This window comes from Neofelis nebulosa, chromosome 14 (genome assembly GCF_028018385.1).
Source record: "Neofelis nebulosa isolate mNeoNeb1 chromosome 14, mNeoNeb1.pri, whole genome shotgun sequence".
NCBI lineage: Eukaryota > Metazoa > Chordata > Mammalia > Carnivora > Felidae > Neofelis > Neofelis nebulosa.
The window spans coordinates 5834728-5846874 of NC_080795.1; the positions used below are offsets into that span (position 1 = coordinate 5834728).

At 41.3% G+C, this 12147-nt stretch overlaps 1 protein-coding gene across 2 annotated transcripts in view; it reads right to left on the reverse strand.

Moving 5' to 3' along the window:
* Positions 1-4382: 4382 nt before the first annotated feature.
* Positions 4383-12147, reverse strand: part of OPRK1 (opioid receptor kappa 1) — a 30797-nt gene continuing 23032 nt past the window's right edge. For both annotated transcript variants that reach the window (XM_058699560.1, XM_058699561.1), the window contains one exon: positions 4383-8551. In XM_058699560.1, coding sequence (XP_058555543.1) covers positions 8019-8551 — 533 coding nt within the window. In that variant the 3' untranslated portion in view covers positions 4383-8018. The remainder of the gene's footprint in view (positions 8552-12147) is intronic.

Below are 12147 nucleotides of genomic sequence, written 5' to 3' on the forward strand. Positions count from 1 at the left end.
ACAATTCAGTAATAAAGACAATGTTGACCTTCAAATTATTTTTTATTATCTGACAAAATGTTTGAGGTTGTGTGCACCCACATATGCAGGGGAATGTTTAAGTCCTTAATTATTGTTGAACTGATAGTTGAATGACATCATCAAGAAAATTTCCACAAGTCAGAACCAAATTTGCCTGCGTATAGATCTCAATGGAAACACCCTCTTTTCCTTAAAAAGTAGGCCTTAGAAACAGACGCTTATGTACTGAGGAACAATTTCAAAATGTAACTTAAAGAAACACAGATTTATTTTTTAATCTGCAAATAAAGTTGGAAGTGCGTCAGTATCCTATAATAAAGAAAGCATACTGGCAAAGACCCTTCAGAGGTCATCTTAGTAGTGTGTCCTTCTAAGTGGAACTCCAAAATGAAAACAGGCTACGGAAATATCCAAAAGCTCCCCCCCCACCCCGCCCCGCCAAAAAAAAATCTATTCAGTGTTCACGGTATACTACTCTTCAAATTATTTCAAAACATGAACATTCTCAATTTTCACTGGAATGGAAGTATGCTCGAGCTGGCATACATCACGGTCTTGTGTGGGGTTACAAAGAGGAATGGCATAATTCATAGGTACGGAGACTGAAGATACACTATTCATGTCTTTCCCCCTCATTGCTCCCAGATCATAATCTCTTCCCCATGCCAATGAAATGCCTGTCATCCTCCAAATGATATCTAATTTAGCCCTGAGAGTTCCAGGATATATTTTGGGTATAAATAGCCACCATGTGACCAAGTCTCGCCATTACGCAAGACATAAGGAAGTATAAGATATGGAAGATATGGGGGCGCCTGGGTGGCTCAGTCGGTTAAGCCTCCGACTTCAGCTCAGGTCACGATCTCACGGTCCATGAGTTCCAGCCCCGCATCGGGCTCTGGGCTGATGGCTCAGAGCCTGGAGCCTGCTTCCGATTCTGTGTCTCCCTCTCTCTGACCCTCCCCCATTCATGCTCTGTCTCTCTCTGTCTCAAAAATAAATAAACGTTTAAAAAAAATTTTTAAAAAAACAAGATATGGAAGATATGGAGGGTGTACGAAAACGATGGATTCAGTCATCGTGGTAAGCAATTGTACACTGTGATTGTTATTAGCAGTGTCATTTTTAGTGTTATTTCTAACATCTGCAAGTACTCCTTTTTTTGCTCACAGATGTCACCTTGTATTATTTATAAAATATTCTCAGTGCTAGAACTCTTCAAAAGTATGACTTGGTCTGTGGCTTGTGCGTTAAATTTTAGTAAGCGTAATACCATGTCATGATTCTTAAGATAAAATTAGTAAATTTGAATATTAATTGCTACCCAGAATCAATACTCAAGAATAGAAATGTCTTTAGTGTGGGTTTTCCTCTTGGCTCTACATCGATCTGGAGGCCCGTTTCCAGAATGGGAGAGAAGTAACACAGCTGTCAGAACTTCATGTCCCCCAACCCTGTGGCAGCCCATGTTCATGACACTGCTGTTCTCACTCTCTGTTCATCCCATACTTCCCCTCATTGTCCACCTCCACCCACGAATACCTTTCACATGCACATTCTTTTCAGAGCTGCTGTCCCCAGTTTTCTGTTCTCACCAGATTCTTCCCCCTTTCTTCTTAGGGAGCCACTGAGGAAAGAGCGAAGGTTTGACTGGGTTTCTCTTTCCACAGTTGTGTCTTTACTACCTACTGGATCTCACGTGGCCATAATGTGTCGCATGGCTGTGGGAAGCAGCCCACAGGGAATCTCATATAGAGTCGTGCAATTTTAAAATTGGAAGAGACCGTGGAAATAATGGAATCCAGTGTTTCTGCAGTGCGGCCAATTGAGGATAATAGTAATTATATTAACTCACACTTGTTGAGTATGGACTTCAGTTACAGGAGCCCAGTAATTCTATGTGACAGACAGTCTTTTCGTCAATATTTTACAGAGGATACTGTCATGCAGAAAAGATCACCATCTTGCCCAAGACCGCACAAATCTCAACTGGAACTGGGAGTTAATTCATCCATCTAATTCCCAAGTGTCTGCTAGTGTTCGTCCCCCTGATAGCTTCTTTTGCTCACCAACCTCCCAGAACACCGATCCTAAGAAATTCCATCATTCTGCATGTAATAATCACATTTTCCCCCAACTTCTTGCCACGTTGTGAGTGGCACTGGCAAACTTGACTTTTCCATCTCATGCAACTAACTTAGAGGCTCATTGAGAGTATGATCTCAGGACATAAAAACACTCAGTATAACAATAAACATGAGGTTTTATAATGATTTGTAATAGCCATAGCAGCACTGTTGTTTTTACATCAAAAGTTAGCTGATACTTTTCTTCAGTAAATAACCCTTAGCCTCGAAAGGCATATTTTGGGTGTGAATTTCCGGTTGAGGTACATTATGACATTAGAAATACCAAGTTGTATTTGTAACTTCAAGGACACGGAAAATCTACGGCTTCGATGAACTAGAGAGTCATCTGAGACCTCACAGGTGGTCACTAGTCCTTCTTTCCCACATCTGACGTGGAGTTTCTTCCCCTAAATAACAGTTGAGGAAACGTTTCTGATGAAGTTGTAGGCCACCTCCAAGAGCAAGGAAAGTATTTCAGTTCTGAAACGTATCCATTTTATGCCCTCCCAAAGCACAGATCTGTATAGATTACAGGTTTATTACACATAATCTAGCCTAGTAGTCTAGTAGTCTGTCCTGCTAAGGTCTCTTCCACCAACCAAAAATTATTTATCAGAGGTCCAGTGGAGGCTATTACGTAGTCACCTGTCTTTGCTCCTGTCCCACCTGTAAAGAGCACGAGGCGAATGAATTGGTTGCAAACCAGCTGTTCTAACTCCTCCCTCGTTCCAATGTCCAATAGACATTGTTGAAAGTAACTATACTAGACCCTGTAGTTTCGTCTGTGTTTTACATACACCTTTTTAGCACAGCTCATAATTCTCAGTGTCGCATCCTCTGGTATAATTCCAAGACTATATTGTTCCCAAATTATGTGGCTTTCAAAATATAGCCTTCCCTGACTATTTGAAACTCACAAAGTCACTTATTTACTAGTTGCCATTTTAATGATCTTCAAATACTAGAATACTGCTATTCTAACTATTGTAGTAATTTCAAGTATAACATAGAGACATAGAAAAAATACCTTTAAAAGTATGTCTACGTAAATGGATAGATAAACCTTTTAGAAAAGGTTGCATTCATTGATTTGTGCTCTCGTTGCAATACATTGCAATTATTTCCTTAATGGCGTGTTTTCCTTAGACTGTAAGTTATCAAAGGTGTATCTGTTTTGCATACCTATGCAGAATCTGGCATAGTTCCTGACATAAATACAAACATCCTCTCAAGCAACAGCTTTCGCAAAATTTTTTAATATTTGTTTCGTGTTATCACTAGTTCCCACAAACCTAGCGACTATCCATAGGAATGTATCATGCAGCAAATTAATTACAGAGAGAAGGTATCGTAATGCCTGAAACTTACTGCATACTGAGCTCCAATCCCCAAGGAAATTGAGTTATCAAATCAAAGATAAATACTAGAAAGAAATTGGCTATTTTAAATGAAAGTAGGACTTGCTAGTGTGTTCTCCTCAATTAGCTAGAGGCATACTTTTTTTTTTTTACCTCCCTTTCCCTAAGTGTGTTTCCACTCACACACACACACAAACCTTTGTTTATTCGTGCATATGCCATGAGGTTTAGAAACAGGTAATTCACGATAGTAGTGCAGCCATACTGTTTTGGAAGCAAGGAAGGAGAGTTTGACTTCTTTTTTTTATTGATGGGACAGTTTCATTCTGAACATTTTCCATAATGAAAAAGTGGTTTTCCATGAGGAAGGCCATGTGTGACACTGATTCTGGAATCTTTTTTTTTTTTTAATTTTTTTTTTTAACGTTTATTTATTTTTGAGACAGAGAGAGACAGAGCATGAACAGGGGAGGGGCAGAGAGAGAGAGAGACACACAGAATCCGAAACAGGCTCCAGGCTCTGAGCTGTCAGCACAGAGCCCGACGCGGGGCTCGAACTCACGGACTGTGAGATCATGACCTGAGCCAAAGTCAGATGCTTAACCGACCAAGCCACCCAGGCGCCCCTGATTCTGGAATCTTGACAGCATTACTGTGGAAAGCCATGAATTCTGAGGGATTGGTAGGTTTTGGAATTTAAGATCACGGTTTAGATTCTTACATTCTGTTCCTTTCCATTAAATATCCACGACATTGTCATGGATGGAAAATCAAGGCGATTGTTTTTAGTTTTGAGAAACAGTTAACATTGTTCTGAAGTACAGCATCATCAAAGCCATTAAAGAATAAATGATATATCACAGTAATTGACCACTGTGTTTTGAGCAGGTGCAATTTTTATTTTACCACAAGGCACACAATCTTATATACAATGCATACTTATCACCTTCCAAAATTGCAAGATATAAATAATATACACTGAAGAATATAGGAGTATACTTTTGTTTCAGAGAAGAAAACGGCCTTAAGACAAACAGGTTTATGTCCTTTAGGGGTGGGATTTTCATATTTATGCTGAATCTTCCAAACAGCTCTTGTTGAGAGAATAAATCTCATTGGATGGACATACAGCCTTGTCATAGTTTTTCCTTTAAAACATCTCATTTAAAGCCAGTGTATTCCTTTTTTTAAAAGTGTATTTATTTTGAGAGAGACAGAGAAAGCACAAGCAGGGGAAGGGCAGAAGGAGAGAGAGAGAATCCTAAGCAGGCTCCTTGCTGTCAGAGCAGAGCCCAACACAGGGCTCAAACCCACAAACCGTGAGATCATGACCTGAGCCAAAATCAAGAATCAGACGCTTCAACGACTGAGCCACCCAGGCGCCCTCCAATGTATTTTTGTTCCAGCCCATTTATCTTATTATGTCCCAATACTAGATGAAACATCTATAAATTCTCTTATAATGGGTCTGCAGACTTAAGAACTTGTATTTCTTGGTAATTCATCACAGAATGGAACAACTTTCTTAGGATTTACGTGGATATTCCCTCATGTTTTTCAAAAGTAGCTTTCCAAACTGCTTCTTTTTTAGTATTATGCTTTGAGTTTTGACTTATGTTCTTTGCAAAGGGGAGCCCTTAGATTCTGGAGTATTTCTGAGACATTAATGGTGGTTCCAGTCTCCTTCCAGTTAGAATTCTACGTTTTCACCCTCCTTGCTGCATCCTGCATGGATGTTTCATTTCTATTTTTTTTATGACCCCCTCACTAGATTTGAACTTCCAGAAGTCACCAGGGTGGGAAGATGGAGTTTATGTAGAGTTGACCTCGAGATTAGATACACACAATTCTGGTCTCAAAGAGACACAGCAGACAGCGTGCCCTCCTCGCTGTGATGGGACAGCAGGACACAAACATACATTGTCACACACACACGCATGTGCACACGCACGCACACAAACACACATACACACAAACACACATACACACATGCATACACAAGCACATATACTCACACACACTCACATACACAAACATAGATACACATTCACATACATGCACACACACAGGCAGGCATGCAGAGATATACTCACACTTTCACATATGCATGCACACACCGTCAAGCACATGCACACACTTAAGCACACAAAGACACACACGCCCATGTAATTCCTCACACACGCATGCACACGTGTACACACATACACACTTCTGACAAGTAAATACTTTTGTGTAAGTGGTATTTTTCCTAATATATATGACTCACTTTTTCATCCTTTAAAGTAGTGCCCTAAAATGACAAGCCACTCTCTCCCCTCTTCTAGTTTGCGGAAATTGGTGCCCACAATAATAGAGAAATTTGTACAGCCCTCATGGGCACTTAGAGCTACTTCTTGGGCTGCAAACTTAGACATAAAAACGAGCAGGATAATCTGGCTAAAATTCAGAATCCAATAATGGCCATAGATGCCATAAGGGCGCACGGGGTGCTAATTGAAAGAAAACCCATTACTGTAATTTCATTCCATGATTGTGTCTCTATTTTATTTTTGTACCTCTTAAGAATCCTTCAAGAAACCCTCCCGGGTCTTAGTGTTCCATAAAGAGATTTTTATATTTCTCACACCAGTAGGGTTTGTTTCTGGAACTACTCTCTGTATAAATACCCCTCCCATATGATAGCCACGATTTTTAACCATACGGCGAATGCCAATCAATATTTAAGCCCTTCCTACCTACATTTTGTTACAGGAATACAAAGCCACCCGAGAAAATCAATGAAATTTAAGAAACGCTCAAAGGAGTACTTCGTGTTCATTAGGAACCTTGCCTTTCTGCCTTACGTCATCTATTAGATGCCATGGAAATCTGGAATATACACAAATATCATTGTAGTAAAATTCTGAAGCCATAATATAAAACCCTCAGGGCAAGAATTGTTTCCAAAAGGAGAGAGTATATACACAAGACAGAAAGTACACCATGAACAGAAATGACAGCTGTGATGGTGCCTATGAGCATGTAGGCCGATACATTTGATTTCCCACTAAATTCCAGGGGATGCTGCCCTAGGAACACAGAAGAGATTGGGTGTTATTTCTAACTTATCCATTTCTTCTGCCCAGGCAAATTACAGAAAAAGCCATTACCTCTGAAATCGTAAGTTTCAGGGGGAAAGAAAGGAGACTATGTCATCTGGAAGTTTTGGCCAAATTATCCTAAATGTGCTGCCCACAGCACTATCCTCAGCTGGTACACTCTTCACGGAACACAGTGCAAGGTTGTGTCCAAGCACCACGGGGGACATCACGTCCTCGTTCGGCCCACACTTCGGAACGTTTCTACTTCCTGCTGAAGGCCACACGATCCTAGCCCAAGATTAACATGGGCAAAACCCCCTCCCTCCCCGGAGAGAGAGAATTTGGTAGCAGCTATATATTCACGAAGAGACGCTGCATGTAGATTAGATTCTGCCAAGTCAACAACCGGGGAATGAGTACCATATTTCATAATTGATTAATACGTGCGTTGTGAGTACCGTTGAAGGACTAAATGGCACTCACGGGTCTGAAAAAGACGGCACCTGACCAACTCCCAGAAAGAAGCTTACGTTGTCCCCAAATGTCTCAGCATCAGCTCTCACTAACTCAGGGGATTCGTGTTAGTATGCCCTCGGGAGAGTGGCTGGCTGGAAGGCAAGCCCATTTCGTACTCGCATGTATCTACTATTATTTACAGGTATAGCTATATACACTCTCGGTGGTATTTGAAGACACGCATTGTCATGAAATTATTTAGCTGAATGGCATGCTGAAAAACCGACTGTGGCTTCTAAGAAACTCAACTCGGTTGGAAACCACCTTTGGTCTGTTGAAAGTAACTTCATACGTATCAAGGTAACTTCCTGTTATACGTAAGCAGACACCTCAGGTGTGGGTCTGAGCCCTGCCTCCGCCGGAACCCTCACCGCACAGCCACGTGAAGGGCGTCCACAAAGCATCAAGCGAGCGGGGCACGTGCCCTAGGAACGGTCCTTGTTTGTATTCAGGTGGTCGTCGTCAACGTCAAGCATCTGGATTGGAGGCCCACTGAGCTCTGAAACCAAGGTGTTGTCTTGTCCTGTCTTTTTTCCTCAACAGAGCTTTTGGAACCGCACTGCACGGGAAGGCCGCAGCAGGTGGGGCCCGGACTAAATTTAGGTAACCAGAAGAGAAAAGGCTTATTTCTTTGTTCATCAAAGGAACTCAGAATCAGCCGTGCTTCCCTGCCCTAGAAAGGGGCTGGATTCGCTTACTCAAGTCTTCTCCACCCCATCCCTACGGCCTCGATGCTTCCGCTGACCTGGGTCGCTAACCCAGCCAGCATCATAGGACTTCAGACCACGAGACTTCTAAAAGTTTGTTAAAGATTCTACCTTTCCATCTCAGACTTCGGTGCTGATCTGAGTTAACCCTAGATCACTAAACTCTTCTCCTCCCGAAGAACTGTAGGAAGACATCTCCACGACTAGTCATACTGGTTTATTTGTCCCATCAACATCCCTCACGTAAGCAGGATCCTGAACGGCGTTTCGGACTCTACTGGTGCTCTGTCGCTCCGTCCTCGTGTTAACTGGAAAGCAGAAGTCCCTAAAACACCGCTTGAAGTTTTCATCCAGAAACGCATAGAGAATGGGGTTCAGGCTGCTGTTGGTATAGCCCAAGGCGATGCAGAAATAATAGCTAGAGAGGGCAGCGGTGCTGTGAGAAGCATTCCCCAGGGCCTCCACAAGGATGAAGATGTGAATGGGGGTCCAACAGATGATAAAGACCGCCACCACCACCAGGACCAGCCTGGTGATCCGACGGAGGTTACGATCTTTCTCTCGGGAGCCAGAGAGGAGACGGACGCTCTTCAAGCGCAGGATCATCAGCGTGTAGCAGATGATGATAATGAGGACAGGGATCACGAAGGCGAAGACGAAGACACAGATCTTCATGAAGAGGTCCCACCAGGAGTACTCGTCATCTGGGAACTGCAAGGAGCACTCGATGACATCCACGTCTGGACAAGGTGAACAAAACAAACATAAGCACCAGAAGAACGTCTTTTCTTATGACCGTGGCTGCAGAGTATTCTAAAAGTGAGTGTCAGGGGCGGCTGGGGGGCTCAGTCGGTTGGGCGTCCGACTTTGCTCAGGTCACGATCTCACGGACTGTGAGTTCGAGCCCCACAGGCTCTGTGCTGACAGCTCAGAGCCTGGAGCCTGCTTCCGATTCTGTCTCCCTCTCTCCTTGCCCCTCCCCTGCTCGTGCTCTGTCTCCCCCCCCCCACCTCTCTCTCTCTCCTTCAAAACTAAATAAACACTAAAAAAATTTCAAAGTGAGTTTCAATACATTTGGGTGCAAAGGTACAATTATGGTGAGATGATATTACCTGAAGCAGATCACCAAATTGGGAATGAATGCTATATATGTAAACTACCTTATCTTTGTGCTTATTACAATGAAGCCATTTATTGGTGACATCACAATATTATGGAATAAATAAGACAAGCTCGCAATAAGAATTATGCAGTTGTGGAGCCCAGTTTAATGTGGACGACTTTCAGAAGAGCTAAATTGATCGTTTATAGCATAAGCCCTTACTTGTATTTCCATTTATTAATAATTCTCCCAGACCCACGGCTCTGGCAATAAAAGCTAGTATCTATTTGTAATAAGTGATGAAATATTTCGAGTCTAGCCATTCAATTTAGCAAAAGTCAACTTGTCTGAAAACATCAAGTGATTTATAAGAAATCATTGTGTGTCAGTAAAAATTTATAAAAAAAAAAAAAAAATGTGTCCAAAGACGAACCAGGAATTGTGACTTAACGAAATCAATTGATTCAGGGCATTGTTGAAACATGAGTGAACTTTTGGAAAAGAACGAGAAGGGGGAAGAAAAGAAAAAGAAAACAGAAGACGGAAGGGGAGAAGAAGGAGGAAGAAAAACCTCATGAACACTGTCATCAAGAAAATTTGTAAGCAAGAAACATTTTTCGTTTTACTAACATTGACTCTGTGACAGATAAAACAAATATTTCAGATGGCCACTTGGAAAATGGAGTTATTTGCTCTGGTTCTCGTTGTTGCACAGCATTCTCTTTGGAATGGCCTTACGATTGGAAAGAGCGGAGACCAGAAAGAACGGAGACCCAGGATAAGCCCTTTGATGATGCTTCCGCGGGGGGCCTGCTCACCCCTCGGGGGCTCCCTTTCTCCCCAAGCATCAGTGAGTCCACATTTTGTCCTCTTCCATCTGAGCAGTCACTGAGCACAGAGCAGGCCTTGATCCTTCCTTACCGATGAGTAATCATTAGCAATAAGAGTGTAATTTTCATAATGATAATATTTTCTTCCCACATTGGGCATCTCTACGTCAAAAATGGCAAAAGAATATTTTTAGAGAGGTGAAACAGTTCTATTTATGTTTTCTAAAACGTTTGGATGTGATCTTAATCAAATATCCCTTAGGAAAAACAAAAGGTAGCATCTTAGAATTTCAATTGGACATATTTTAAAATACAAAGAATATAGTTATTTTGGCCAATTATAAAGATGACTTCCATAGAAATATGTCTTTCATCAACTAGATGCCAGATCAAACCTTTCATTGGTAAATGCAAACTTCCAGAATAACTTGGGATTTTTTGATTCTCTAAAAAAAAGTCATTGTTGGGGCGCCTGGGTGGCTCAGTCAGTTAAGCGGCCGACTTCGGCTCAGGTCATGATCTCGCGGTCCGTGAGTTCAAGCCCCGCGTCGGGCTCTGTGCTGACGGCTCAGAGCCTGGAGCCTGTTTCCGATTCTGTGTCTCCCTCTCTCTGACCCTCCCCCGTTCATGCTCTGTCTCTCTCTGTCTCAAAAATAAATAAACGTTAAAAAAAAAAAGTAAAAAAAAAAGTAATTGTTTAAACCACTATTACTATGAAGACTATTAGAAAAAAATAAGCATCTCTTTTAATTTTTGCTTTTAGTGATTATGGGAATACTAGCAGTTAAAATCATTTTTTAAAATCATCCCTATTATCATTGAAAAAAGTATTTGTTAAACAACTTTTGACAGGTGACACATTGCAGGTGATTTGTCTATTGAGTCTAGCCTCCTCAAAGGTAGGGAACGTGTCTAATTTTTTGTTTTATTTTTTCCATGCTTAGTTTTTGTGTATTCCAAGATTGTCTCTTTCTTGAGGTTGGCCTCAGCTTAAATGTCACATCAAAGACATTTATACAGAGGCCACAGTCCTCTCCCTTGCAATCTATATTCTGTTTACATATTATACTCACCCTATTTTTAATCATCATATAATGACAGAAGCCAGACAGAAGCCCTCCTGTAATAAATAATATGTTACCTTTCCTGATGTTTTTCTCTGCATCCAGAATGCAAACTACTTTAGGGTAGATACCCAGGGTGTTTTATTCAATATTTAATCCCTGCTAGATAGGGTGGTGAGAACCACAAGATGCTTAAGGAATACAAATTGTTAAATAAGAACATAAAGTGCCGGGTGCCGCAGTGGTTCAGCCGGTTAAGTGACCGACTTGGGCTCGGGTCATGATCTCGCGGTTTGGGAGTTCGATCCCTGCGTCGGGCTCTGTGCTGACCGCTCAGAGCCTGGAGCTGCTTCGGATTCTGCGTCTCCCTCTCTCTCTGCCCCTCCCCTGCTCATGTTCTGTCTCTCTCTGTCTCTCAATAACAAATAAATGTTAAAAAAAATTTTTTTTAAAGAACATAAGGGGCTGAAGCAGTAAAAATTGTTAAATAAGTGAATAAATGAATATCACGTGGAAACCCTCGAAAATAGGGACTGATCACAGTAGTTATTATGGAAAAGCAATCTGCTAAGACAAGTCAGGCAACATAAGAGCTGATGTTTAATTTGGATACATCTTCTAACTGTGAGTATCAGCTTCCTCTTGAACAAATGATCTTGCACGTAGTAGGAGCTCAATAAATATTTGCCGAATGGGTGAAATAATCAACTACAGCTGCTTTTACAAGACTTTGGGAAACATCCAGTGATAAGAGTTAGAAACATCCTCCGAAAATGTCAATGAATTTAAGTTTATCCCAACAAAGAGAAAGGAGAATACGGAGGCAATCAACAAGGAAATTCGAGTCCAAGGGCACCATTTTTACAAAATGTTCTCTTTTGGGGAAAAGAATGCATCTTTAGCCTTCGTGATGCACATAGGCCAAAAGTGAAGGATACAAAAGTATATTCCATGCAAATGGAAACCAAAAGAGAGCAGAAGTAGCTGTATTTACATCAGACAAAACTGACTTCAACTTAGAAACTGTCTTGAGAGGCAAAGGAAGTCACTATACAATGATACAAGGGCCAAGTCACCAAAGCGGATGCAATAATTGTAAGTATATACGCACCCAACATTGGAGGACCTAAATATATCTGCCATCTATTAACAGAACTGAAGGGAGACATAGATAGTAATCATAGGGGACTTCTATATCCCGCTTTCAACAATAGATAGATCCTCCAGATATAAAATCAAGAAGGAAACAGCAGACCTGAACAGCACTATAAATAAAATGGACTTAACAGACACATACAAAACATTCAAGAGCAACAGAATACACATTAAACTATTAAATA